At 42.4% G+C, this 27,642-nt stretch overlaps 1 protein-coding gene across 4 annotated transcripts in view; it reads right to left on the bottom strand.

Annotated features, from left to right (window-relative positions):
* Window positions 1-27,642, bottom strand: part of LOC134340901 (ubiquitin carboxyl-terminal hydrolase 2-like) — a 138,509-nt gene that overhangs the window by 22,875 nt on the left and 87,992 nt on the right. Inside the window, exon 1 of one of the 4 annotated variants that reach the window (XM_063038486.1) lies at window positions 7,924-8,173. The exons of the other annotated variants lie outside the window; for them this stretch is intronic. Coding sequence (XP_062894556.1) covers window positions 7,924-8,073 — 150 coding nt within the window. The 5' untranslated portion in view covers window positions 8,074-8,173. Of the gene's footprint in view, window positions 1-7,923; window positions 8,174-27,642 lie in introns of those variants that run through there. 4 annotated transcript variants of the gene reach the window in all.

Here is a 27,642-nt window from a genome sequence, read left to right as displayed (position 1 = left end):
ATGTAGCACTAACTGATAACAACTCCATGTTCCCAAACTCTTGAGTGAGGTGTGAGCCCATGACCTTCAGAGGTGAGGGTGAGCTGTGCTCTGCTATTCTGTTGTCATTACAGCCTGTTTACTCAAAGTGCTGCACACAATTTGAACAAATGAATCCTATGTTGTGAATTTAAGTTCTCCAGCTCTAAGCTGGGTTATCAATGCTGACTTTTAATTATTGGCATAACTTGTAATTCTAAGAACTGGGATCAATAGTCTGAGCAAATGCTGAAATTCCTCTTAAATTTGTCTTATGAATGGGGCTGATTATTCCTGGTATTCCCTTTAATTCTATCTCATGACTTTCCATGCTGGCATTTTATTCCATTTACAAAACCCAGGAAATACTAATCCTTCTGAACCCCAACTACCTACAGAGTAACCCTGCAATCGCCAGTGCCCTCTCCTGAGCAAAATAGACTTCCAGGCCCTGTGACCATTCTTTAAACAGGTCTGAAATATTGTTTGACCACGTCAACACCATGACCAAATCCATTTCTCTCGCCACACAGCAAAAGTGCACAATGCAGTAGGAACAACTTGCATGGAGATCAGGTACGAGGACTGTGGCCAAATTATTCCCACCTGAACCGTAGGAGCTGAAACTAATAGGAATATAGTTACCCCACTCCAGGCAACGCCTGTTCTAAACCTAATTAACCTGATCTCAGTTCAAACTGGCCCATTCCAAACCAGATATTTGAGTCAGTGTATAGGTTTCCAGCACAGGTTTGTAAAGTGAACACTATTATAGTATCTTTTCATTTGTGAACCAATCAAGACTATGAAAGATCTGCTGAAACCTTCACAAACTTGTGACCCGAAGAGCTTCGGATGACACAAGCATAACTTGAACATGTAGCTGTAGCTCTGCAGCATGTTATCAGTTGAAGCTCATCTATGTGCCTTGATTAGGGTGACCCTGATCTTTGTTTTCACTTGCAGACATTTATGTGGTCAGCCGAGGTCATAATTCTGTGTGAAATGGTGTCATGTCAAATCAAGGCTATCTATATCTATATGAAGGGAAGCAAACTATAGCAGAATGATTTGGAATGAATTACCCAACAAAAGAAAATTCCATTATGTTTATAGCACACTCCAGATGCTAAAAATCTGAAATCAAAACAGAAAAGCGTAGAAATGCTCAGCATCAAATGGATGGAGAGAGAGAACATAGTTTATGTTTCAAGGTAATATCCTTTCAACAGAACCAATGAAAACATAATTGAATTCCATCTGAAATAAAAACTAGACAATGACGAGCATTGAAATTATTGAATTGGAAGGATATAGGTTTAAGTCCCTCTCCTGAAGTCTATGCATAAAAACAAGCTTACGTTTTCTCACTGAGAGAGCACTATGTGGTTAGAGGGCTAATAGAGAAGAGGTGTTACACTGTTAAAGGCCAACTGGAAACATTACTTCTGATTAGTCCCCACAGATACTACCTGATCTGTTGAGTATTTCAAAAATTCGTTTTTATTTTAATATTCCTATGAATGCAGTTTTTATTTTTTTTTTACTTCTGTCCACTTCTGTTTTACTGAACTGCTAATTATTTCCACAAAGCTAAATGCCTTGGGCCAAATGTGATTTTAGTCTACATGTCTACAATCCTCTGAGTTGAAACTTGAGTTCAAATCCCACTACAGAACTCTGAGCATAAAATTAAGGCTGACATTTTAAAGTTCAAAGTACATATATTTATCACACTGAGAGAGTCAGAGAGCCAATAGTCAGGGAGGGCAGCGGTGTCAGAATTCCAGTGCTGACGATGCACTGTGCTGTCCTCCAGATGCCGTGTCGCATTCAAGTCAGGAAGCCAGCTACTGTGTGCATCTATTGACTATTCCCCACCCCAACATCACAGGCTCCCCCCAGTTTGTATATATCTTTTTCAGTCAAATGAATTGGGGTGGCTGCTGAAAGAATGAGGGGCAGAGGGAACTGTTACTGTGAGAGGTGAGGGCACAGCAATTGCTGGAAATCAGGTCATCCACCTTCGCTGAGTTTTTCCCCCTCTCTCCACCGATGCTGACTGTTCTGCAGAGTGTTTCTAGAATTCCCTTTGATTTCAGATCTCCAGGATCTGCCTCTCAGGGTTCCAGTCTGTTCTTGTTTTTGTTTTACTCTGACCTCTCGTCTATTAACCAGACCGCATCGCCTCAACAACCTTGATCCCTAATGTTTAAAAACATTGCCTCTCCACCCCTCATTCTCCTACCCTGCTGAGAATAAAGCCCTAACCTATTCAATCTTTCCCTATAACTCAGGTCATAGAGTTCTGGCAACATCCTTATAAATATTTTCTGCACTCTTTCAATCTTATTGACACTTTTCCTGCAGGTAGACCAGAAGGACACACAATATTAACATATGGTTAACATATGAGGAACGTTTGTCCGCTCTTGGACTGTATTCCTTGGAGTTTAGAAGAATGAGGGGAGACCTCATAGAAACATTTCGAATGTTAAAAGGCATGGACAGAGTGGATGTGGCAAAGTTGTTTCCCATGATGGGGGAGTCTAGTATGAGAGGGCATGACTTAAGGATTGAAGGGTGCCCTTTCAGAACAGAAATGCGAAGAAATTTTTTTAGTCAGAGGGTGGTGAATCTATGGAATTTGTTGCCACGGGCAGCAGTGGAGGCCAAGTCATCGGGTGTATTTAAAGCAGAGATTGATAGGTATCTGAGTAGCCAGGGCATCAAAGGTTATGGTGAGGAGGCGGAGGAGTGGGACTAAATAGGAGAAAATGGATCAGCTCATGATAAAATGGCGGAGCAGACTCGATGGGCCGAATGGCCTACTTCGGCTCCTTTGTCTTATGGTCTAATATTCCAAATTCAGCCTCACCAACGTCTTATACATCTTCAATTTAACATCCCAATTTATGAATCACGAAAGAAGCAATATCCTAACTCTGTTAGTTTAAAAAATAATTGATACTGGTTAAGAGATTCTCTCTTCACATACCACTGTAAAATATGTATCCACGGCTTCACACGCCTCCTACCATTTCACATTAACATATACCTCTTGTGCGTTTATGTAACCTCCCTTTCTGTGCACCTATGCAATTGTCCTCAACCCTTGCTCGCGGTTTCATTCACGATTAAGAAAAAAATGCGAATTTTAAAAAATACCCAATTGCTGACAACGGAAGGTCCGTGAAGGCAAATGTTAAACGGACAGTTTAGGGGAGAAGTGGGTGTTGGACAGAAGTCAGATACCCACACAGGCAGGGCATACTGCTAACAGGCCAGGGAGATCAGAAATAGCCAACGAGATAATCTGACGAGTGCAATTTAGCTGAGAATAGCAGCACAGCCTCGATCCTTTGATAAGACGACAGGTCTGCAATGACGTCTCCGAGTCTTTGACGTGACACTATTTTCATTAATCGCTATCCGCCAGCCTCTGGCTCCGTCTGGTACCATTACGCCGAGCGTGACGCGCATTGCAAAGGATTTTATTCCTGCTTCTCCCCCGCCTCCTCGCCGCCACCACATGCAAGGCGACGGGCGTGAACGTTAATTTTAATCATCGGGTGTACAGCATGTTTTGGCCGATTCGCTAACACCCGCTTCTCATTCGGTAATAACATTCCCAATCCTCGATGTGTTTCGCATTCTAAAACCGGCACACGAGAGAGAGAAGAGAGAGAGAGAGGCACAGCCACAGAGAAGAAATACGAGATCGGGAGAGGGAGGGTGGGTGAGAGAGGGGAGCGGAGAACGAAAGGAATCTTTCCTGGCAGGTGACCTCCTCACTGCCTTCATCCCAGTATTTGCCCGTGCAGTCTGATAATGGGGTTATCTCCCTCTTTGAAGTCAAATCGCAGGGAAACGTGCTGCCGACCACCCAACACGCCTCTAATTTAAACCTGCTTGGCACCCTCCTCTGGGATCATCTCCCTCAGCGGATGGGATGGAAATGTGAGTTGACATCATCTCCATGCCCTAGACGAGAGCAAACCAGCGGCTGGCACATCTGGAAAATATGGCGAGTCTAATCCTCTTTGGACTGAACCTGCTTCCTCTGAAATGAACTGATTAAACTCAGATTTAGGATCCAAATACTATTTCAGTACCACAGTGATTGTAGCTAAGAACTCTCGAATGATGGAATTTAAAAGTAAGAGTTATCCAGGATCATTGTACACATTTCAAGAGGTCTAAATTCCGATGACTGCAAGATAACACATTCCCCAAATGCCTCTGCAGGTGCACATGAAAATTACAGTGGAAGAGAATCTGCTGAGGCAGTGCGATCACTTACAGCACCACTTTCATTTCTCTGGCAACAAGGTCAACAGTCACAAATATCTACTCCCATCTGTAGGAATCATTCATGCTTCCTATTCCTCATAGAAGTGGCTGAGGTACAGATTTACCGTCTAATCTAACTCATAAATTACAGACACAATTCATCAGTTTCAACGGGTTCTTGGTATTCAATTCTAGGGAGTGTCAGGATGATGAATATAGGAGTGAAGGTGGAGGGAAGGGTGCCAGTGGGATTATTTCAGATTACACCTGAAATAAAAACAAAAAAATGCTGGAAACATCCACAGTTCAGGCAATACTTGTGGAAAGCAAAACAGGTAATATTTCAGGTTTAAGAACTGATAATCAGAACTGGAAGCTTCAGTTTATAATTTCAGGTTTACAATTGAGCAGCGCACATGGTGAAGCCTCGGGGTGTAATAATGTGAAACCCACTGAGAATTAGTGCCTTCAGCGAGCAGGGTGCCCGGACTCTGAGAACTTGCCCTCAAGTGGACCCTTAAAATGAAACCTGGGATCTTAAGGTGGCTCACAGTAATCTTTGTCATGTCAGGCAGCATTCTTTCTTGGGCACATCAGAATAGTCCACAGGTCTCTATAAAACTCTGGTTAGGCCACACTTGGAGTACTGTGTCCAGTTCTGGTTGCCTCACTATAGGAAGGATGTGGAAGCATTGGAAAGGGTACAGAGGAGATTTACCAGGATGCTGCCTGGTTTAGAAAGTATGCATTATGATCAGAGATTAAGGGAGCTAGGGCTTTACTCTTTGGAGAGAAGGAGGATGAGAGGAGACATGATAGAGGTGTACAAGATAATAAGAGGAATAGATAGAGTGGATAGCCAGCGCCTCTTCCCCAGGGCACCACTGCTCAATACAAGAGGACATGGCTTTAAGGTAAGGGGTGGGAAGTTCAAGGGGGATATTAGAGGAAGGTTTTTTACTCAGAGAGTGGTTGGTGCATGGAATGCACTGCCTGAGTCAGTGGTGGAGGCAGATACACTCGTGAAGTTTAAGAGACTACTAGACAGGTATATGGAGGAATTTAAGGTGGGGGCTTATATGGGAGGCAGGGTTTGAGGGTCGGCACAACAATGTGGGCCGAAGGGCCTGTACTGTGCTGTGCTATTCTATGTTCTCTCAGAGGCAGGTGTAACCCGAGGAGAGCAGCTGACCTCTACCCTATCTGAAGCCCACACTGTCAGTAGGTGGTCTGACAGCATGTTTGAATCAAGGTCTGCACATCTGCACATGAAAACAGGATGAAGGGGGAACATGAAATATCCAATCCAGCACACAAACTGGCAGAAGACAATTACTTGCACATACAGCCTCCTTAAATCAGTGTTATTTCAGAAATGTGAACAGCAGCCCGATCAAAGAATCCAGTTGTATCACCATGATACCTGCAGCTTCTGAGATCTGCTGATCAAACCGTTCAGTTCATAATAAGTGCAGAGGAAAGGGTGGGAAATTTTGACAACCAGAAAACACTTTCCTCAAAGGTTTAAAATTATTTACCTAACCTCTGATATTAGGTCTTTATGAAAATGCTTGAAGAAAAATGCAGATATTGGAAATCTGACATAACAACAGAAAATTCTGGAAACATTCAGCAGGTCAAGCAGTGCCCGTAGAGAAAGAAACAGAGTTAATATTTCACGTTGCTGACCATTCATCAGAAGTAGTAATGTGAGAAAAAAAGTTAGTTTTAAGTTGCAGAGAGGTTGAAAGTGGGATGGCTTAAGATGGGAAGGGGGGGGGATGTTTCTAAGAAGGTGAGGTTAGGACTCCTGGGGTGATCCCAATGTTTACTGAGCTATTTGATTAATAAATTGAGGCAAATTAGAGTGAGAATAAAAACGGAGGCCTGTCAAAACCTCAGCTGTCTGAGCTGTCTCTGTAATTTAAAACTGAAAAAAGAATGCTAGAAATGCCCAGTGTCCATGGAGAGAAAAACTAAAAACACAAGAATCTTATTACTTATTACTCTAAATAGTAGATCAATGATGGACCATGTAAAGAGACCATCCTAATTTGTTTATGATGCTTTACTAACTATTGGCAACAAGCCTGGTATTAAAAGTGGCATTGCTGGCTTGCTACCTATTGTAATTGGACAGATGAGCAAAACTAGGCTGTGATAACCAATTAACCCTTTAAACTTAGCACATGACAGGTTGAGAGAGGGAGAGAGAGGAGAGGGAGAGAGAGAGGAGAGGGAGAGAGAGAGAGGAGAGGGAGAGAGAGAGAGGAGGGAGAGAGAGAGAGGAGAGGGAGAGAGAGAGAGGAGAGGGAGAGAGAGGAGAGGGAGAGAGAGAGAGGAGAGGGAAAGAGAGAGAGAGGAGAGAGAGAGGAGAGAGAGAGAGGAGAGAGAGAGAGAGGAGAGAGAGAGAGAGGAGAGAGAGAGAGAGAGGAGAGAGAGAGAGAGAGGAGAGAGAACGAACGAACGAACGAGAAAACACACCTATATACAGTATATTGGGGCTTATACAGTTAGAATTGGGAGTAGTGGATAGAAAATTCCACAACACGGACTGCAGAGGGAAAGGATAAAAGGAGGGGCAGAAATAAAGTTAGGACTGAGATATCAGAAGAGGAGATTGCAAGCCTGGATTCTAACATATTGATTTATCCCTAATGTGGACCGTTCCCCTATTGAATCACCGAATGTAACATAGGACCAATTAATCAAGATTCCAAGCTCTACGTAACCTTTAGGCTGGTCTCACAGTAATTACTGTTAAATCAGGCAGACGCACAGATCTCTCAGGTGTAGGCGCAGAGTGAAGCCTAGCTGAGCAAAGACAACAGAAACCAGGCTCTCCTAACCACTGAACTCAGGTGCATCAGACAAGGTTTCACCAATTACCACTGGCTGCATGATCTGGAACAGCAGTACAAGGATAAAGATATCCCCAGAGTTTATTTCAGTGAATAAACTATACTCCAGGATGGAGAGATTGGCTTATTTCCATAAACCACCTTCTCTGAGAATTCCCACTTCTGCCCTCTTCTCCGAAATGTGGGTGGCTGATGACTTTCCACAGTCTTCACTGACAAGCCAACACAGAGAAAAGGCAGCTCACTTAATTATAACATGCAAGTGTAATTGATTATGTTTAAGTTAGTTCCTTGCTTCAGCTCACTTGCGCTAGATATACATCACCTCCAGTGGAGGGGGATGCAGCCATTGCAGCAAGGCATACAATTTCAAATGATGACTAAATAATGGATAAATGTTTGAATCTCAAAGACACGAAGAGACAGTATGGAAGTGGGAGCAGAGAACGGCACAGACACAGGGCCACCTGCTGGGTTACAACATTTTAATGTAATCCAAGCAGGCTCGGTAAATGGATGCATTAGTTCTTAGAATCACAAAGTCCGTAAGTTCAGCGCCTACTAACAGCTCTCCGTGACGCTCACCTGTGACCCCGCACCTCCTATTGAAACCCACACTTCCCTTTCGGAGGCTAATGGCCCTGCCACATTAGTGGGGACGGGGAAAGTACGATTTAAAACAGAGAGGTTGCCACACTAATATTACTTCACCCGAATGCCTCAGGACACTGTCCACTGACCGTAACCTTACCTTAGCCTGGTTGATGAGCAGCCCGACGAAAGTGGAGACCAGCATGGATCCGGAGACGCTGGGGCTCTTTCTGCGGAGCTCCTTACTGAGGAGACTCAGGACCGGCTCCTCGGGTACGGTCACCGTGTAGGACTGTCGCATGCTGGGCATGGGCTCGACCGGGTCCCGCTGCACTAGGATTGGTATTCCCGTCCTGGCTCCAGGGATCTTTGAACACTCCCCAAAGTGGTTCCGAGCGACAAGCAGAAGCAGCGCGGATTTCAGGTTTTATTCACCCGGTCGGCCTCATACGTCAGGTGCCAAGGCAGCCAGTGTGTGAGGGAGGTGGAGCTTGGCTTCGGTCCAATCTCTGCTCGGCACATACACTCTGCCTTGACACCTTCCTTTGTCAATTTCATGTATTAATTACAAATATCTCGCCTGACCACCACTAAATTATTCCACTAAACAGTGAGAACGGAACAAGACAGGCAGAATGCTTCTATCACCTCTGGACGAGTGGAATAACTAGGATTTCGACTCGGAACGTCGACAGTCCCCTTTCCCTCACAGATGCTACCTATCTCCGAGTTCCTCCACAGATTGTTGCTCAAATCCTATCATTTCACTCCAATCACCATCTCTGACCGCAACCTTGAACGTCAACGATCAACTCAAGGCATTAGCTCCAGATCCCAAACTCAACCACTAAATACATCCCCAATAACCAACTCTCACCATAACTACTAACACGACCACAATCTCCACTAATGCAACCCTGTTCAGTGTCGAAGGAATTGTGACCCAATTCGATATCAGGATTATCCATTTGATCAATATTCATTCCAATACTGGGTGGGATCTTGCTGAATATGGTGGATGGTTCTACAGCACATATGTCATCACTTAAGCTGCAGCCTATGACGCCTAGGTGATTCAATTGTTATTCAAATTTCATCCAGGAATTCTAATTAAACCTTTTATTCTCTTTTCAATTAAAAATTATTAAACTTCTTCATTTCCCTCCATAGATTCCTCCAGCATTTTGTGCGTGGCTTCAAAACTAAAAGGCACATAATATTTCTTCCTTCAAAGACACTGCACCGCCACCTGAGTACTTCCCGCATTTTCTGATTCTGCTTCAGGTTTTACAGCATTTACTCTTGGTTTGGAACATTTTTCCATGAAGATTGCACAGTTGGAGTGCACATTTAGAGTGTTTCCAAGTCAGTGTGGGATTTGAACAAAGTTGCCTATCTGTTACTATCGCCCTTGGTTGGATATCTGGTGGAGTTCAGTGGCAGGTCCCATGCAAGCCGGGGTTCCTCGCCACCAAATCAGACCTCATAGGAAACCAATATAAAGCTGCAGAGGCTGCAAATGTGGAAATAAAGCTTAAAAATGTGGGATTAGAAAAAACAGGTCAGGCATGTGGATAGATAAACAGAAGTAATATTTCAGATGGACGTCCTTGCATCAGAACTAGAACCTGTTAGAAATCAAGATTCCACTAAACTGCAGGGAAGGTTGAGGGATGCAGAGAACAAAAGGAATGTCTGTGAGAGAGACTGAATAACAAAACTAGTGGTGGTGGTGCCAACTGAGAGAGTATAGTGAAGGTTTGTTAATCACAGCTGTTCTGTTGAGAGGATATGCAAATAGAGAGAGGGGAAAAACATTGTGGGAACTGTGAGAAACAAAATTCTGTATTACTGGAAATCTGAAGTAAAAGGGTGCTGGAAACACTCTGCATGTCAGGCAGCAGATATCAAACAAGAATGGACTTAATGTTAGAAGCAGATGTCATTTCAATAGAAGTGAACAAGTCTGGGGTACTGTACGTAACATGACTGGTGATAAAATGGTGTGTGCTTTCCTGAACTTGTGTTGTTTTCTGCTGGATCAACGTAAGAGGCTGGAGGCAGCGAGATCAGAGTGGGAGTGGGATGGGGAGTAAAAGTGAAAGGCAACTGAAAATTTGGTGTTGCCCCTGTGGACTGAACAATGGGCTTCAGTAAAGTCTTCATGCAATCTTCAGTGCTGAGGAGACCACACTGTGAGTACAACTTCAGCAAGTAGTATTTGGGTGCATGGATGGTAGGAAAAGAGCTAAAAAGGCAAGTTCTGCATTCCTGGCAAATACATGGGAAAATGCAGCAGGAAGAGAGAAGTGAACCAGGGAAGCAAGAAGCGAATAGTCGCTCCAAAACACCAAAAATGGAGGTGGGGAAATTTATAGAGAAAATAAGGGAAAAGGCCACTGCCTCATTCAGTCCCCACACTGACAAAGTATTTATTCCCTACACTACCTCCTTTCTTAACAAATTAGACCAATCTTACAGTATAACTTTTCCTAGACCTGATGAAAGGTCACTGACATGAAAATTTAATTCTGCTTCTCTTCACAGATGCTGCCTGACATGTTGAGTATGTCCAGTATTTTCTTGTTCTTATTTCAGACATGGCGGAGGATTGAAGACTCCACTCAATTCAATGCAGAAGCTTGGCCAACAAAATGAAAAATTTCTGTCCAATTTATTTTACTCTACTTTTAAGGTTTTAACTGATTTCTAAATGTTTTAGTGAACTCTTCAGAAGTTTGTTAATAACTTCTATTCTTAAAAAGTTATTTAGTCACTTTAAATGTTTTGAAATGTATTCACATGTCAGTCATTAAAAAGCGGTGTAAAAGCCTTCAAGCTTTAACAAAAGGCAAAGCTCAGCCTGCATCTTTGCCTTCTGCTGAAGCCTGTCTTGTCTGTCTGATTAACAGCACCTGAGGCTTGCTTGCCAGGGTGAGTGCTGCCAGGCTGAATCCAGGTAGAACCAGCTGAATAGGTTCTGGGATATCTTGACCATGACTTCCACTTATTGGCATCTTTCAGAATCTCAAAGCACTTTGCTGACATTGAAACTGATTCAATATAGAAAACTTGGTAGCTAATTCATGTACAGCAAGACCCATGACCAGCATTCCTTAATGAATAAATAAATATTGGCCAGATATCAGGGAAGGTTCTCTTGCACTACTTGGAAGTTCATGAAATCTATTATGCCTTTGTTTCAGATTAACATCTCATCCAGAAAACAGCACTGCACTCTTTGTGCCTCAGTGGGAAGAGTCAGCCGAAGTACTGTGCTTCAAAGATAGTATTTCAACACAGAATCTGAATTCAGAACCTGTTGACTTGGAAAGAATTTTCTTTCTTTTAAATTTGAACACAGTAACATTAAAAAATTGGTATGATATGACATAAACGGTAAAAATAATCTGACGTTGCTCAGCAGTACTCTAGGTCTTAATCAGTGAGTTCATGAATGGAACTTAGACATATAGAACCAACCATTCAAAGTCAAAGGAAATATATTATCAAAGTACGTATACACATGTCACCATATACTATCTTGAGATTCATTTTCTTGGAGGCTCACATGAAAATAAAGAAATGAAATAGAATTCATGAAGAACTATACATAAACAAAGACTGACAAATAACCAATGTAGAAAAGAAGATAAATTATGCAAATAAAAATAATACTGAGAACATGAGGGGGGAGAGAGTGTCTGTGTCTGTCTCTGGAGGTTCTGAAATCAGTTCAGAGTTGTGACGAATGAAGTTGAACACATTGGTTCAGGAGCCTGATGGTGTGGGATTTAAGGCAGTGTATCCACTTCCACAGATACTGTGTGACTTCGTCTCTCATTTCAGTGTGTTCTGTTGTTGCTTTTCAATTTCCAACATTGCAGCACGTAGTTTATTTGTGGTTAAGGTTGAGTAAATACTGTCTCCCCTCAGGGCCTTGGCCAACAAATCCTTCACACAAGAGCTCCGAGACGGATGAATCTTCCATCCCTCAGATATAGAAGTACAATTAGCGACAGCCTATGTTTGACCCCTAATCAGTGGTGAGAAAAGAAAACAGTCAGGACTCTCACTCTTCAGTACTAGTCTGCAATTCACACAGTGGCTCATATTTGCAAGCCTCTGGAGAGAGAATCAGGGTCAAAGGCAATGCCTCCTGATTTAAACAACATGCTAACTGCGTTCAATTATAAAGTAAAGCTTTAGGTTAAACACTCTCTGTTTTGGACAAACAGAGGGTGTTGCTCAATTCCAGGGAAAGAGGACAGAGCATCAGAAGGAATGAGGTGGCGAAAGAGACTGTTTTACTAAATAGCAAAATACTAGCAGAGATCAAGTGGAGATAACACAAAGCCTGCAGATTAAAGGAGATCCAACATCTTATCAAATCAACGTTTTTAAAGGGCCACCCAAAAGTGATGCCATATTTATTCAAACTGTTTATCCTTTTCTCCTCACTCTTCTGACAAGTCTGTCAATCACCATAAGTAGAGTGCCATGGTAGTGCAGCAGTTAATGTGACGCTATTACAGATTGGAGTGTCGGAGTTCAATTCCAACAAAGTCTGTAGGAAGTTTGTACGTCTTTCCTTAAGTACTTGGTTTTCCTCTGGGTACTCTGGTTTCCTCCCACAGTCCAAAGATATACTGGTTGGTTGGTTAGTTGGTCATTGTGAAATTGTCCTGTAACTAGGTTAGAGTTAAATAGGTGAGTTGCTGGGCAGTGTAGCTCGTTAGGCTGCAAGGGCCTGTTCCACGTGGCATCTCTAAATAAATAACTATAAAGTGAGCATTGTATGGTTGACCTGTTGCCAAGGGTGTTGAATGATTGGTGATTTAAAATAATCACTGCAAGATATACAACACAGGGGAAGCCATTTTGTCCATCATGCCTGTGTGACCGTATAAATCTCTGTAAAATATTCCTTGCTCCTTTACTGAACTGAGAGAAAGACAGTACTGAGAGAGTAAGTTACAGACCCCCGTTCATCCAATTATGGGAAATCCGTAAAAAGAACAGAAGCTGCTGAAAACGCACATGGCAATTCTGAAACAAGAGTAAATAGTTCAGGTCAGTAACCTCATCTGAGAACTGGGTGGTGTTGGATCTGTAACCCAACTTCATGATGTAGCTAAAAAAAGAAAGAGGAAAGAATAAAAGAAATAGTCTGTGAGGGAGTCAAAGACAGAAACTAAATTGAATTGTTCTTGTTATTTTGCAACTGTGTTCTGCACAGTTCTAATGTGACTCATCAAGTGATTGCCTTTCCCCTATTTCTCAATCTCTGAGGATGAAAGTAGCAGCAGGATCTGGTCTCTACAATGAGTGGCCTACATTCAGTAATGGAAGTTGAATCTTCCCTGTGCCTCTGCTGAGTGGCTTTTATTCATGAAGGTTTGACAAAGTGGGACATCATGCACAAATTACAATTCTTCCTGCTGGCAGCAGTGAGCGGAGAGCATGGCCTGGATGATGGATGCTGCTCTCCTGTGACAGTGCTCTGTGTAGATGGGCTCAATGGTGGGGAGGGCTTTACCTGTGATGGACTGGGACATATCCACTACTTTTTGTAGGATTTTCCACTCAAGGGTAATAGTGTTTCCATACCAGGCTGTGATGTAGCCAGTCAATATAGTCTCCACCTCACATCTATAGTAGTTCGTCAATGTTTTATCTGTCATGCCAAATCTTCACAAACTTCTAAGAAAGTAGAGGCACTGCCGCATTTTCTTCATAATTGTACTTAGTACTGTGACAGGACAGGTCCTCCGAAATGATTGCACTGAGGAAATTAAAGTTGCTGATCCCTCAATGAGCACTGGTTCATGGACCTCTGGTTTCCTCTTCCAGAAGTCCAGTTTCCTCCTCCTGCAGTCAATAATCAGCTCCTTGCTCTTGCTGACATTGACAGAGAGGCACCACTCAGCCAGATTTTCAATCTCCCTCCTGTATGCTGATTCGTCACCACCTTTGATTTGGCTAATGGCAGTCAGCAGATTTAAATATGGCATTGGAGCTGTACTTAGCCTCCACAGTCATAAGTATAAAGCGAGTAGAACAGGGGGCTAAGCACACAGCCTTGTGGTGGTGCACCTGCACTGATGGAGATTGTGGAGGAGATGGAACTCAGAAATTCTTTTGTGTCCGACCTCCTTTGGCTCTTGGCCATGCTTTTTAATGGAGCTGAAACACATCTTGTGACTAAACAAATATGTTCCATTCAGGAATTTGAAATACAATTTCTAGCTCCGCAAACAATACTAAACTAGAGGATGTGGTAAATAGTGAATCTTATTGTAACAAAATATACAAAGACAGTGCAGGCAAAGCCTGCCTTACAGTTGTTTGGAAAACAGAAATTCTCACTTACAGAATTCACAAATCAATGTCCCAAAATTTGAGATATGATACAAGACTTGCTTTTACAGAACTTAAGTGAACAAGTGCATAGATAGCACAAAATCTATTTATTTTTCAACTTGCAGGATGGAACAAATTATAATCAACAGTTGCACAAGTAAGTTTCTCCTGATATTGTTTCAAGTTCTCTTGCTAGTAATTTGCATGGCAGATAATACAACTTCGTGTTATGGAAAATTGCAATACAGACCATAGGGAAATAATATCCCTGGCACAGGGGTCAGCTGTAATATAGTTTGAGAACAGGAGTTGCAATATAGGTAAGTTAAGAGACGGCATATTTTGATAAGTAGAAAATGAGCCATAGCATCCTTAGTAAATAAGACTAAATTTGGCAGAAAGACTCGAAGGTTCTATGGGTAGAGATGCAGAAAAGACTAAAGGTAGTAGTAACTAGTAAGGCCTCTACCACCGTCACTGGCAATGCATTGCATGCACCCACCACTCTGTGTGAAAAGCTTACCCCTGACATCCCCCTTGTATCTACTTTCAAGCACCTTAAAATTATGTAACCGCACATTAGCCATTTCAGCCCTGGGAAAAAGCTTCTGGCTATCTACACAATCAGTGCCTCTCATCATCTTATACACCTCTATCAGGTCACCTCTCATTCTCTGTCACCCCAAGGAGAAAAGGCCAAGTTCACTCAACCTATTCTCATAAGGCACTATTATCTCCAACAGGAAATAATAAAATAAAGGAAGACCTGGTTGCAGGGTGAGTGGTGTTGAACTAGGAGAGCTCTTTAAAATGGTGGCAGTATTGGAAAGAGTAGATAGAAAACATTTATTTATACTTGAAAGGTGTCAATAACTGGGGTCCATAAATGTTGGGTTGTTATTAATAATTCCATTTGGGGCCTCAGATGAGCCTTTACATTATAATGAAGTGAAGAACTCAGCACTGCTTGGTGATTTTTTGATTAACCTCAAAGCTGTATTTCAGAAAAAGCTATATGTAAAGGGAGAAAAAGGATATAGCACAGTATATAGTACAGTATAGCATGAGTTGACCAGTGCTGGGAGGAATTCTATGTGGAACACAAATGTCAACATGGAGCTGTGAAACCTAATCGTATGAAGTGATTTATTTCATGAAACTCCTCTTTGGGAGATCAAAAGCTGATAGACATGAGTATCAGTCTGTCTTTCAAAAACTAGTTTATTCACAAGCATGAAAATATTTGTTGTGGAAACAGATGCATTTGGTTATCCTAACACCGTGGCAATTAATTAAGAAGAATAGGCTTGCTTTTATATAGTACCTCATATGATTTTGGGATATCCCCAACCCTCTATGAGCTATTTAAGAACTTGAACTTACCATTGTCAAACTGGAAATGTGGCCAATATGCATAGAACACGATTCCATAATCCTCAATGATATTATGAGCAAATAATCTGTTTTGAAGACAGTAGAATAGATAATGATCATGGTATTTACACAACTATGGCAATTTCCCCCGGGATCAATAAAGTATGACTATGACAATGCAACCCTTCTCTGTATTGCATGGGAATTAGAGCCTGGATTCACAGAATCACAAATAAAGTACAGTATGGAAGGCAGCCAAATTGGGGGGGGGGCGGTCTTTTGAAGAGCCATAGGTTCCTCTTTGCCAGTTTCCAAGCTATTTTATTTAATTCCATTCTGAAAGCTACCATTGAATTAAAATTCACCCTCAAGCAGGACAGAACAAATTATAATCAATAGTTACACCAAAGTCAGTTTCTCCTGTTATTGTTTCAAGTTCTCTTGTTAATAATTTTAAAGCTATGGCCCTGCTCATGGACTCTTTATTCACTTGAACAAATATTCTTTATTAAATTTTCTACTGTAAAATTTTAAACATCATCAAGTTTACTTTCAGCCCTCTTTGCTCGAAGATGAGCAGCATGAGTTTCTACAGAATCGGGTCTTTGGAGTGAGATTTGAATATACAGCCCTCTATTTGCAGCTATTGCATGATTGAGATGGATTTAAACATGAAGCAGAACATTATCTTTAGACTGTCCAAAGTCCTTACTCCCATTGCAACATAATTGCATTGGCACATGGCTGATTCTTGTACTGGCAAACTATCATACAGAGAAATTTTATATTTAAACCCATAAAGAAATAAAACAGCTGAAACAATTTGCTGAGAGAGAGAGAATTTCAGCAGCCAAGCCCTGGAGGTGAAATTCCTCTCTGGCAGGTGATTGCTTCAAGGTCTGTTGCGCTTGAACCAGAACAAAGTTAAAGATCTCACACTGGCTGGTGTATTCTTTTTCAGAGCATCACCACTGTTTCAAAAGGCTCCAGGATGCAATGGTATATCTGACCATGGTTGCGGGCAGTAGCATGGCGTGAGTGCTCCCAGAGTAATGAACAATGCTAGCCTGTAGCTTAGCATTTAGCATTCTCACCTCCAAGTCGGAAGGTTCGGTGTTTGAACACTGCTCCCAGCAGTCTTAAGTGGAGCTGGGAGATTGGAGCTGCAGCTTGGATCAAATAAGTCAAGAATAGACTCCAAAGAACCGTCAGGACTGCGGAAAGGATTATTGGTGTGAAGCTACCCTCGATCCAGGACTTATATGCATCTAGAGTCAGGAAGCGAGCAAGCAGCATCATTGTAGACCCATCACACCCTGGACATCACCTGTTCCAACTCCTTCCTTCTGGTAGGCGCTTTAGATCACTGTATGCCAGGACAAATAGGTACAAGAACAGTTTCTTTCCGTATGCCATCAGTCTTATGAACACTTGAATTTTAGTCTATTATAAACCAAGTCCACCTGTACATACACAGGTATACCTCATTGTATATAGTTCACAATTATTTGCACTATGTTTTGTTTGCTTTTTGATTCTGTACAGCGAGAGCTCAGGGAAACCGGCAGCAAATTCCCTGTATGTGTCCACATACTTGGCGATAATAAAGGATTCTGATTCGGATTCTGATTCTGAATTCCACACTGACCTACCTCAAGCTTACTGCATGTGAGAGTGGATGAACTTTCATGCTCACTAATCCCACTACTCCCATCATATGAGCTGTAGGAGGCCATAAAGAGAAAATACAAAAAACCGTGGTGCAAAGGGACTTGGGAGCTCTTGTGCAGGATTCCCTAAAGGTTAACTTGCAGGCTGAGTCTGCAGTGAGGAAGGCAAATGCAATGTTAGCATTCATTTCAAGAGGACTAGAATATAAAACCACGGATGTAATTTTGAAACTTTATAAAGCACTGGTGAGGCCTCACTTGGAGTATTGTGAGCAGGTTTGGCCCCTTATCTTGGAAAGGATGTGCTGAAATGGGAGAGGGTTCAAAGGAGGTTCATGAAAATGATTCCACAATTGAATGGCTTGTCACATGAAGAGCGTTTGATGGCTGTGGGCCTGTATTCACCAGAATTCAGAAGAATGAGGGGTGACCTCATTGAAACTTATTGAATGGTGAAAGGCCTTGATAGAGTGGACGTGGAGAGGATATGTCCTATGGAGGGAGAGTCGAAGACCAGAGGACACAGCATCCGAATCGAGGGGCATCCTTTTAGAACAGAGATGAGGAGAAATTTCTTTAGCCAGAATGTGGGGAATCTGTGGAATTCATTGCCACAAATGGCTGTGGAGGCCAAGTCTTTATGTATATTTAAAGCTGACGTTGGTAGATTCTTGATTGGTCAGGGCATGAAGGGATACAGGGAGAAGGCAGGAGATTGGGGTGGAGAGGAAAAATGGATCAGACGTGATGAAATGTCAGAGCAGACTCGATGGGCCAAATGGCCCAATTCTGCTCCTATATCTTAAGGTCTTATAAAACCCTCCCTCTACGTTATCAACAAGGAAAAATATGCAGATGCTAGAAATCTAAGCAACACATACAAAATGCTGGAGGAACTCAGCAGGCCAGGCAGCATCTATGGAAAAATGTACAGTTGATGTTTTGGGTTGAGACCCATCATTTTCTTGCAAGCATTCACAGTAGAACAAAGAAATACAGTAGAATCAATGAAAAATACACACAAGTAAAGACTGACAAACAACTAATCTGCAAAAGAAAACAATCTGTGCAAATACAAATAATAATTTTTTAAAAAAGTAAATAAATAATACTGAGAACACGAGTTGTAGTCCTTGAAAGTGAGTTCATAGGTTGTGGAGTCAGTTCAGAGTTGAGTTGAGTGAAGTTGTCCATACTGGTTCAGGAGCCTAATGGTTGATGAATAACTGTTCCTAAACTTGGTAGTGTGAGACCTAAGGCTCCTGTACCCCCTTCTCAGTGGCATCAGGCTCAACTACAACCCAGGAAAAGAGTAAGGTGTATGCAGCAAGAAGTGCTTTTTAAACTTGTTACTCAGTAGCACTGATCTATCTACTAATATCCAGTATTTAATAGAATAAACATTACTTCCTCCATTGCAAAAGAATATTTCATACAGCTTCTCCTTCTGTTATGAATCATATTCTCCATCAAAAAATTAGAAATGTTTGTATTTAAAAAGCAGCTTTAATTGCTAGAATTTAACTGTAATACTTGTGGGGAAAGGAAAGGAAGAGGAGGAGGAGAGCTTGAAGGCAGTGCAATCACTGATGGTGAAACAAAATCAGAAGTTTAAGACTACAATAAAAAATAGAATGGTTGTTGTGATAACACCTGCAGATTGGGCACTCTTTCATTGCGTTTAATACTACCAATTCCATTCTTAATTTAAATTCTCAGACGCAGATTGTTAGCAGCTGAAGGGTTAAATTCAGTATCTCTGTTCATATCTCTTTAAAGTTTTGTGGTCAAAGATCTCGTGCTATGTTGCAGAGATTCAGCTGATGCAAGCAATGCCAATGTCTGATTAGAGCAAGTTGAATTACTGGTAGAGCACATTCTCAACATGTTTTAGTGCTTTTTTTTTGTTTAAGTGATAAAACACAGGCAGTTATAATAAAATGTAGACTTAGGCTTAGTCCCAAGATGGGAATGACTATATCCTTATGAGCTGCAATGGCACAGTATGCTAAAATACTTTACGCTAGTTGATTCACTCATCCCAGGAGAGATTCCTAAGGGCATAGTCCAAAAACATGAACTGATTCTCTCTCCACTTATGTTATCTGACTTTGAGAAAGTCCAGTACTTTTACTTCCAATTTTAAGAATCTGTAGCGTTTTGCATCTTTAAAAATGGTCAATTGCTTGTCCTAATATCCAAAATGGCCAGCAGCACGAAAGTGTTGACTTTCTTTCCTTATTTCCTGGAACATACAAATTTCACTACTTCCTACCCGCAGGTCACACTCTTCAAAATGTGCCTCAGTTTTGCTCATCCCTGAGGCAGAAGGACCTGTGTCCCACTTCAAGATCTTATTATCGAGGCTGCTGTTCTCGAATTAAGGTAGTGTGGCACCCCTAGTGGTACACTCTATTGGATGAGATACTAAATCAAGACCCTCAAGTGAATGTAAAATATCTCTTGACAAAGAGGAAAAGGGCAACCTCTCTAAATCTATGCCACCGTCTATGCTTCAATCAGAATCAGAATCAGGTTTATTCTTACTGATACATGTTGTGAAATTCTAACTGCAGTACAGTGCAATACATAAAAAATAACTATAGGTTACAGTAAGAAATATAATTCAATGTAATGTTCACAGTAAATTTATTATCAAAGAGTGTATATGTCACCATATACAGCCCTGAGATTCATTTTCCTGGGGCCACACACAGTAAATCCAATAACCACAGTAGAACCAATGAAAGATCGCACCCAACAAGTGTGCAAATGGAAATAAACTGCAAACACAAAAAGAAAAACAAGAAATAGCAACAATAGATAAATTTCAAGAACAGAAGGAAAAGAGTCTTTGAAAGTGAGTCCATAGGTTGTGGACAATTCAGTGATGGGGCAAGTAAAGTTGAACTAAGTCGTCCCCTCTGGTTCAAGAGCCTGAAGGTTGAGTGGTAATAACTGTTCCTGAATCTGGTGGTGTGAATCCTGAGGCTCCTGTACCTTCTTCCTGATGGCAGCAGTGAGAAGAGAGCATGTCCTCGATGGTGGGGGGTCCCTGATGATGGATGGTACGACAATGCTTCATGTAACTGTGCTCAATAGTGGGGCGGGCTTTACCCAAATTGGAGCGGGCTGTATCCTCTACTTTTTGTAGTATTTTCGTTCAAAGGCATTGGTGCTTCCATACCAGGCAGTGACACAGCCAGTCAATATTCTCTCCACCACATATCTATAGAAGTTCGTCAAAGTTTTAGATGTCATGCTGAATCTTCACAGACTTCTAAGGAAGTAGAGGCACTCCTATGCTTTCCTTGTAATTGCACTTACATGCTGGGCCCAGGACAGGTCCACTGAAATGAGAACTCTGAGCAACTTAATGTTCCTGACCCTCTTCTCCTCTGGTCCCCTGCTGAGGACTGGTCCATGGACCTCCAGTTTCCTTCTCCTGAAGTCAATACTCAGCTCCTTGGTCTTGCTGACACTGAGTAAGAGTTTGTGGTTGTGGCAACACTCAGCAAGATTTTCAATCCCCCTCCCAAATGCTGATTCATCCCAGTGGATATTTGAGACATGATCGCCAGCTACCTAGGAGGATTCAAACTCAGATTTACAGCAGCCCATTTCACATCTAGTTGGCAGGACCTTCAGAAGGGGATTCCAACAGGGTGCACCATCTCCCCCATCCTATTTACTATGGGAATGAACCTCCTATTATCAGCAGCAGAAGATGTAACCCGCGGCCCGACGCTGGAGTCGGGTATTGTTCAGCCGGCTCTACGAGGGTTCATGGACGACATCACTATAACAACTGTGTCACATGTCCCAGCAAGATGGGTATTGGAAACCCCGGATAATGTAGCCACTTGGGCGAGGATGTCCTTCAAGGCCAAGAAGTCCAGGTGCATGGTGATCAGAAAGGGCAAAGTTACTAGCAAGTTTAGCCTCCAAGTTCAGGGTGAGGTCATCCCTTCCATCGAACATAACCCGATAAAATGCTTGGGGAAGTGGTTTAATGTGTCACTGACAGATGGCGCCAATGTCACCAATACTGTGAAGCAGACAGACGAATGGCTGAAGAAGATCGACAAATCCGGACTCCCAGGTAAATTCAAGACCTGGCTGTACCAATACGGCCTTCTGCCCAGGCTTCTCTGGCTCTTCACACTTTCTGAGTTCCCCATGACTGTCGTAGAGGGCATCGAGAGGAAAACCAACAAGCACCTGTGGAGATGGTTGGGAGTTCCCTCAAGCTTCTCTTCAGTGGACCTCTATATTCGTTCTGGGCAACTGCAGCTTCCCCTGTCATCTGTTGTGGAGGAATTCAAGGTGGCAAAATGCAGAGCCTTATTAAGCTTGAGAGACTCCAATGACGTCTTGGTAAAGCAAGCAGGCATTGCAACCAGATCTGAGTGCAAGTGGGCAGCCAACGCAGCTGTGGAGGAGGCAGTGTGCTCTCTGAAGCTGCGAGATATCATTGGCAATCCCTGTGTCAGGCGGCAAGGCCTCGGCTCAGTTCACTTCCAGAAATGGGGAAACGCAAGCATAAGGAACAGGCGAGACATGATACAGGCAGAAGTACGGATCTGTGAGGAAGAGAAGCGGATTTCAAAGGCAGTGGAACAAGGGTCCCAGGGTGCCTGGACAAAATGGGATCTGCCTAAGTGCAAGATCTCAAGGGCAGAGTTATGGAGACTGGAGCCCTCCTGTATTTCCTTCCTCTTGCAATCCGTGTATGACACCCTTCCTTCACCATTACATCTGTACACATGGGGGATGAGAGAGGACCCGAACTGTAAGCTCTGTACTCAAAAGGGGTCACTGGCTCATATACTGTCCAGGTGTAAAACAGCTCTAACTCAAGGACGGTACAGGTGGCGCCATGATAAGGTGCTTCTGGCTCTTGCTGACACACCAGAGCGGGAGAGATGCAAGAAGAGGATGGCTGGCACAGATTTGAGGAAGGCCGTCACCTTCATCAAAGAGGGAGCCAGGCCTTTTGTAACCAAACAATCAAAACCCAATCTGTTGCTAATGGCCATATCCTGGGAGATGAGTGTCGATGTGGGAAGGAGGCTGCAGTCCCCGGATATGGTGCACACAACCCTACGCCCGGACATTGTACTGTGGTCAACCAAAGACAAGAAAATAATTCTGGTTGAGCTGACTGTGCCTTGGGAGGAGGGGTGGGAAGAGGCCCACGAGAGAAAGGCCTTGAAGTACCAGCCCTTAGTGCAGGAGTGTAGACAAGGGATGGCAGGCATGGTTGTTCCCTGTGGAGATCAGCTGCAGAGGTTTCCCAGCCAAATCAGCATGGCGGTTGTTGTCAGATCTGGGCCTGGACGAAAGGAGCAAAAAAACAAGCAGTTTGTAGGATGGGGGAAAGAGGCAGAACAGGTCTCTTGTTGGATTTAGAGTAGGTGAGAGGAGGGGAGCTGGAAGACAGGAACAGATGGGCAGCAATTTGGTCACCACTGCTGGCCCACCAACTGGAGAGTGTCGTGGTTAAGGGTCGAAACACTCGGTGAAGGTTGGGAACCACCTGATGACATCTGCTCCTGGCTGAAGGCGAGGGTTACCTTATAAGGTAACTGGAGAATGCACCCTAACAGGTGTATTTATTTATAAGTAACAGCCTACAACAGTGGTGTTGTTAACCATCTTAAATTTGGCATTCAAGTATAAAAAAAAGTCCAAAAAGAGAGCAAAACAGTGCAGCAGTTTTCATGGGTTCAGACTGATCAGAAATCTGGCAGAGGGGACGAATGTGTTCCTAAAATATTGAGTGTGTGTCTTCAGGCTCATGTACCTTTTCCCTGATAGTGGTAATGAGAAGGAGAGCACACTGCAGATGGTTTCAGTGAGGCATTATTAGGTCATTTATTACATCAGCTTTACTGAATAGTGTAGTGGCCAGCCCAACTCATTACAGTACCATTGACCAGGGTTCAATTCCCCTGCTGCCTGTAAGGAGCTTCTATATTCCCCCCATGACCGTGTGGGCTTCCTCCCACAGTCCAAAACGTACCAGTTGCTAGGGTAATTGGTTATTGTAAATTGTCCCATGGTTAGGCTAGGGTTAAATCGCGGTTGCTGGGTGGGGTGGCTTAAGCGCCAATTCCTTTCTGTAACTTAATAAATATATAAATAAAACTGCTCTGTAGAAATTGACTGCCAGGTTTCCTATAATCCAACATTGACCACACTTCAATTAATTAATTGGGTATAAGGCACTTTGGGGGTGTTTTCAGTATATGGCATATTAATGAAAAGTAAGTTCCTCTGCTGACTTAAGGATGGGATGACACTTGTTCCTCCCACATAATACAGAACGATAGGAGTGGATGGGGGATAATACCTGTTACTCAGAGTCTTTCTTGCATTGGCAGCACTCCCACAGTGGAGTAAAGTTGTTTTTTCCCCCAAACTGGGGCCTGGCGTCAATCTCACAGCAGCAACACCGCAAAGCGGGGGGTGGCTTAAAGCCCAATCAACTGTAATCTAACGATTAACGGCAGGACATAATGGCTTAAACCTATCATCGTAACAATATTAGCAATTATCATTTACCTTCATTACTGGCGGAACCTGCGTAAAATTTTGGAAACCATCTTGGAAAACAGACAATCTCTAGGGATTGAGCACCGCTGATATTTATTACTTGATATCGCCAGACTGCTTGTTAAGGGGGCAACTTAAGGATAACATTGCGTAAGTGGGGGGTCATAATGGCCTACTTAACAAGCAGGACGTAATTCAGTCAAGGCAGTTGGGATTTAACAACAGTCTGGCACTTTCAAGGCAATTTTTAATGTTACCTTTTTTTTTATTTCTAAGAGGATTCGAACTCCGGTTTTACACACCGACCACCCACTAATGTCTTGGGTAGATAGTGAAGCCTCCAAGGGCTATAGGTCTGCCTCCCGCATTGTCAGCGCCGACCGAGTTTCCATCAGGCGACGAAGTGTCACTGTTTCCACTGTTAATGCGGTGGAAAGCGCAGATCATTCAAAACCTCCCTTGGGGAAAATAGGAATAGCAAAGGGAAAGGGTGCGCGAGTAGGGGGGAGCAAAATGCAAAGGGGGAGGCTGGGGTAGGATTGAGTGGATCGGGGTACATCGATTAGGGGAAACAGGATGGACGAGGTGGGGATAGGAGGGGGCACACAGGAGACGGCACACTTGCATCTGGGGAAATGTGAATCGGGGCTAAGAGGTTGCGTGTTGGATTGAGGGAATAAGGCAGGGATGAAAGAGAAAGAAACTGCAAAATCACGAAACGGCGAGAGGAGTCGATGACCGACGGGGAGTCGCTTGTTCCCATTTCCACAGTGGGGCTTGGAGGAACATTCGGAAGCTAAATAAAAATCGTAGCTGAGAGTCAAGGTCAAATGGAATGACAGTAAATGGAAAAAGGAGAAAAAAATTAAAATTGCAAGAGTGCACTCTGCTGACTCCGACAAAGCCAATAATGTAAAAATCCAGATTTTTTAAAATTAAAATTTCACACTCAGTATCTCGTAAGTGACACGTCAAACAGTAAATCTCACAAATGCCTGAGAGAGTGCGACAAGGTGATTAAAGCATCGTTTATAGGATGTTTAAATTTAGTGCATCTATCTCGAATCTCCTAATTTTGTTTAATCTCACAATATACAGCCCAGATACAGACCATTTGGCCCTACTTCAGCTGAGCCTTCTATTTTACGACCTTAATCCTATCTCCCTCCCAGATACACCTTGTTTCCTCAGCATAGATTGTAAACTTTTTGTCTTTAAATTTGTTTTTACAGTGCCATTAGAAACCAAGAGATTGTAATCTGCTCAGCATAGGGCACTGACTCATTCTCATCATATGGGCCAGTCCCTGGCTGCAGAATAGAGACAAATGTTATTGTACAGAGTGATTGTCATAAAAATCTCATTGGTTTATTGATACTTGAGTGTTGAACAATATTAAAAGTTCATACATCAGAGAAAATGAATGCAAAAGTATTGGACAGACATGGGGAAAATACACAGGAAAACTTTACATTAAAGGCTTGCCCCTAAAAATAAACCATATTCTGGAAGGACTACTCCTAATGGCTACTTAGCTCAAGAAAAGTAATAGAACTCAGACCATGGAAAATTTACAACAGAGGACACTCAGCCCATTATGTCCTTCCTCACCTCTTATTTCTTACCTTAAATGGCACCCTCTAATTTTAATATCTCATACTGAATGAGGTTTCTGCCTCTATCATCTTTTCAGGCAGTTAACTCCAAAAACCTATCACCCTCTAGGTGAAAGGAAACTTCCATTTCCTTTTCAATTCTTCTACCAATCACTGTAAATTAATGCTCTCCTGGCTTTTGACCTCTTAAGACAGAAAGAGTTTATTCCTTTCTACTCTGTCTAGGTACCTCAAGCAGCTCTGTCTACAGCTTCTTCTATCCCAAAACAAGGCATCAGCCCAATCTTTCTTCACAGCTAAAATTTTCCAGTCTGTAAGTTATTCTTGTAAATCTCTTCCATTCCTTTGTCAAGTGTAATCGCAACTTTCCTGCAAATACTCCTCAATTGTGTTCCTAAAAACATCAAGTACATTGCTAGTTTAACCCTTCTGCTGTTTTACTCTTTGCCTTCACTAATAAAGTATTTTGTATGTCCTTTTAACCAACTTGATTACCAGCCCTGCTCATATCAATGAAAATGCATTCCCATCCCTCTGTACTTCTCAATTTCCTCCCATTAATTATACATTCACTTCCTCGTCTGGATGAATTACCATTTTTTATTTTTCTGCTCAAGTTGTCAAACCATCTAGATCCTCCTTGAGGCCAAATTGTTTGATATAACCAAGAAGGAGTTACATATAATTCCAATGGCTAAAGAGATCAAAAGATATCTGAGGGAAAACTGGAGAAGTAAATTGAATTGTATAATTAGGTACGCTCGAATTGAATGGCCTATGAACCTTGATGGGTTGAATGGCCTTCTCCTACTACTATTTTCTGCAAAGTTGAAAGTTTTCTTCTTTCCCGTCAACCATGTGGCCACTTTTAATCCTCGTGAAAGCTCATGACCTCCCATTCACAAAAAAAATGTCAGTCATTGTTTGCCACTTCAGTACACTGAACCAACTTTGGATCCAAATTGCTATTCTCCCAACATTTCTTTTTTGACAATCTGTCATGCAATATCTGACCAAGAACCTTACTGAAATACATCTGCACTAATGAAATATCAGATGTTACCTCAAAGGGTGTATTTCAATTGTAGGGGAGCCACGGTCAAGACACATGTAGAGTCCTGGTACAGCAACCCTGGGAGGATGAATTTGTTTTAAAGATTGAGCGGATTCATTAGTATAACAGAGGCGTGATATGTAACCCTTTTATTCTTGTGATTAGAAAACTGAGGGGTGATTCGATTTTTTTTTAAATACAGGCAAAATTTGATAAAGGAGATGCAATTGAGGAAGCACAGCTAAGGGGCTGTAACCCTCAAACTGGAGGCAGATCATTCAGAAATCAAATCAGAAAATACAAAGGGTAATGGAACTCCACAATTCTCTCACTCAAAAGACAATGAGTGATTTTTATTAGGGAAAATATTAAAGGTAACCAGATAGAGCTGAAGGACAGAACTAATCGTATTACATTGCCATAAATTATTCTGTACAAATTAGACTGATTTTCTTACATTAAAACAGGAACAGCTGTTCAAATATATTTCATTGGCACTGGTCTTTCCATTGATGGTGGGCTTTTCTAGAGGAATAAGTTTTAGTACACTGGGCACTGAGCTCTTTGAATGTCACCTTGCAGAGTACACAATGAGGGTAAAATATTTGTATACAAGAACAGGAAAGGAACTCAGCTGTTTTATAAGCATTTCATTCTGCTTAGCAACACTGCGGGAAAAGAAAGAATGGTCTGCAATTTCAATCATTTTTTAATAAAAAAATTCTTAGCTTGCAGCAGTTCAGTTTGACTTAAAATAAAATCCTTACAGCAATACTGATAAGCAGATTCCATACATTGTGGAAATCAGATTATTGTTTGTTGCATTCCTTGTCTCTAAATGTACCCAGAACTACATGGTCAACTTTGATTTGCTTTTGATCGGATGATGTGTTAAATAAGTGGTTTACGTCAGCCGCAGTGAGCCAAGGTAATTAGTGTGGACACTCAGGAGCAGGTGACTGATTACAGCAATGATTCATAGAAGCACAGGATCAAGTGCTTTGCAGAGATCTGGAGGGGATAGGAAGGGGTAAAGAGGGGAAGAAGGTGATATAGGAGGGGAAGGAGAGAACCAAAGGGAAGGAGGGGCAGGGAATGGGGATGGTGCAGGTGCAGTACTGTGGAAAGGAGGGAGGTGGATGGGAGAATGGGATATGGGAACAGGAGGATATTGGAGATGGAGGTGGGATATTAAAGACAGCATTGGTGGGGGAGAGTAGAAGCTGGAAAGAGGGGTGTGTGGG

Source organism: Mobula hypostoma, chromosome X2, assembly GCF_963921235.1.
Source record: "Mobula hypostoma chromosome X2, sMobHyp1.1, whole genome shotgun sequence".
Taxonomy (NCBI): Eukaryota; Metazoa; Chordata; class Chondrichthyes; order Myliobatiformes; family Myliobatidae; genus Mobula; species Mobula hypostoma.
Note: the sequence above shows the minus strand (reverse complement) of the source record. Positions and strands in the feature narration are given on the sequence as shown.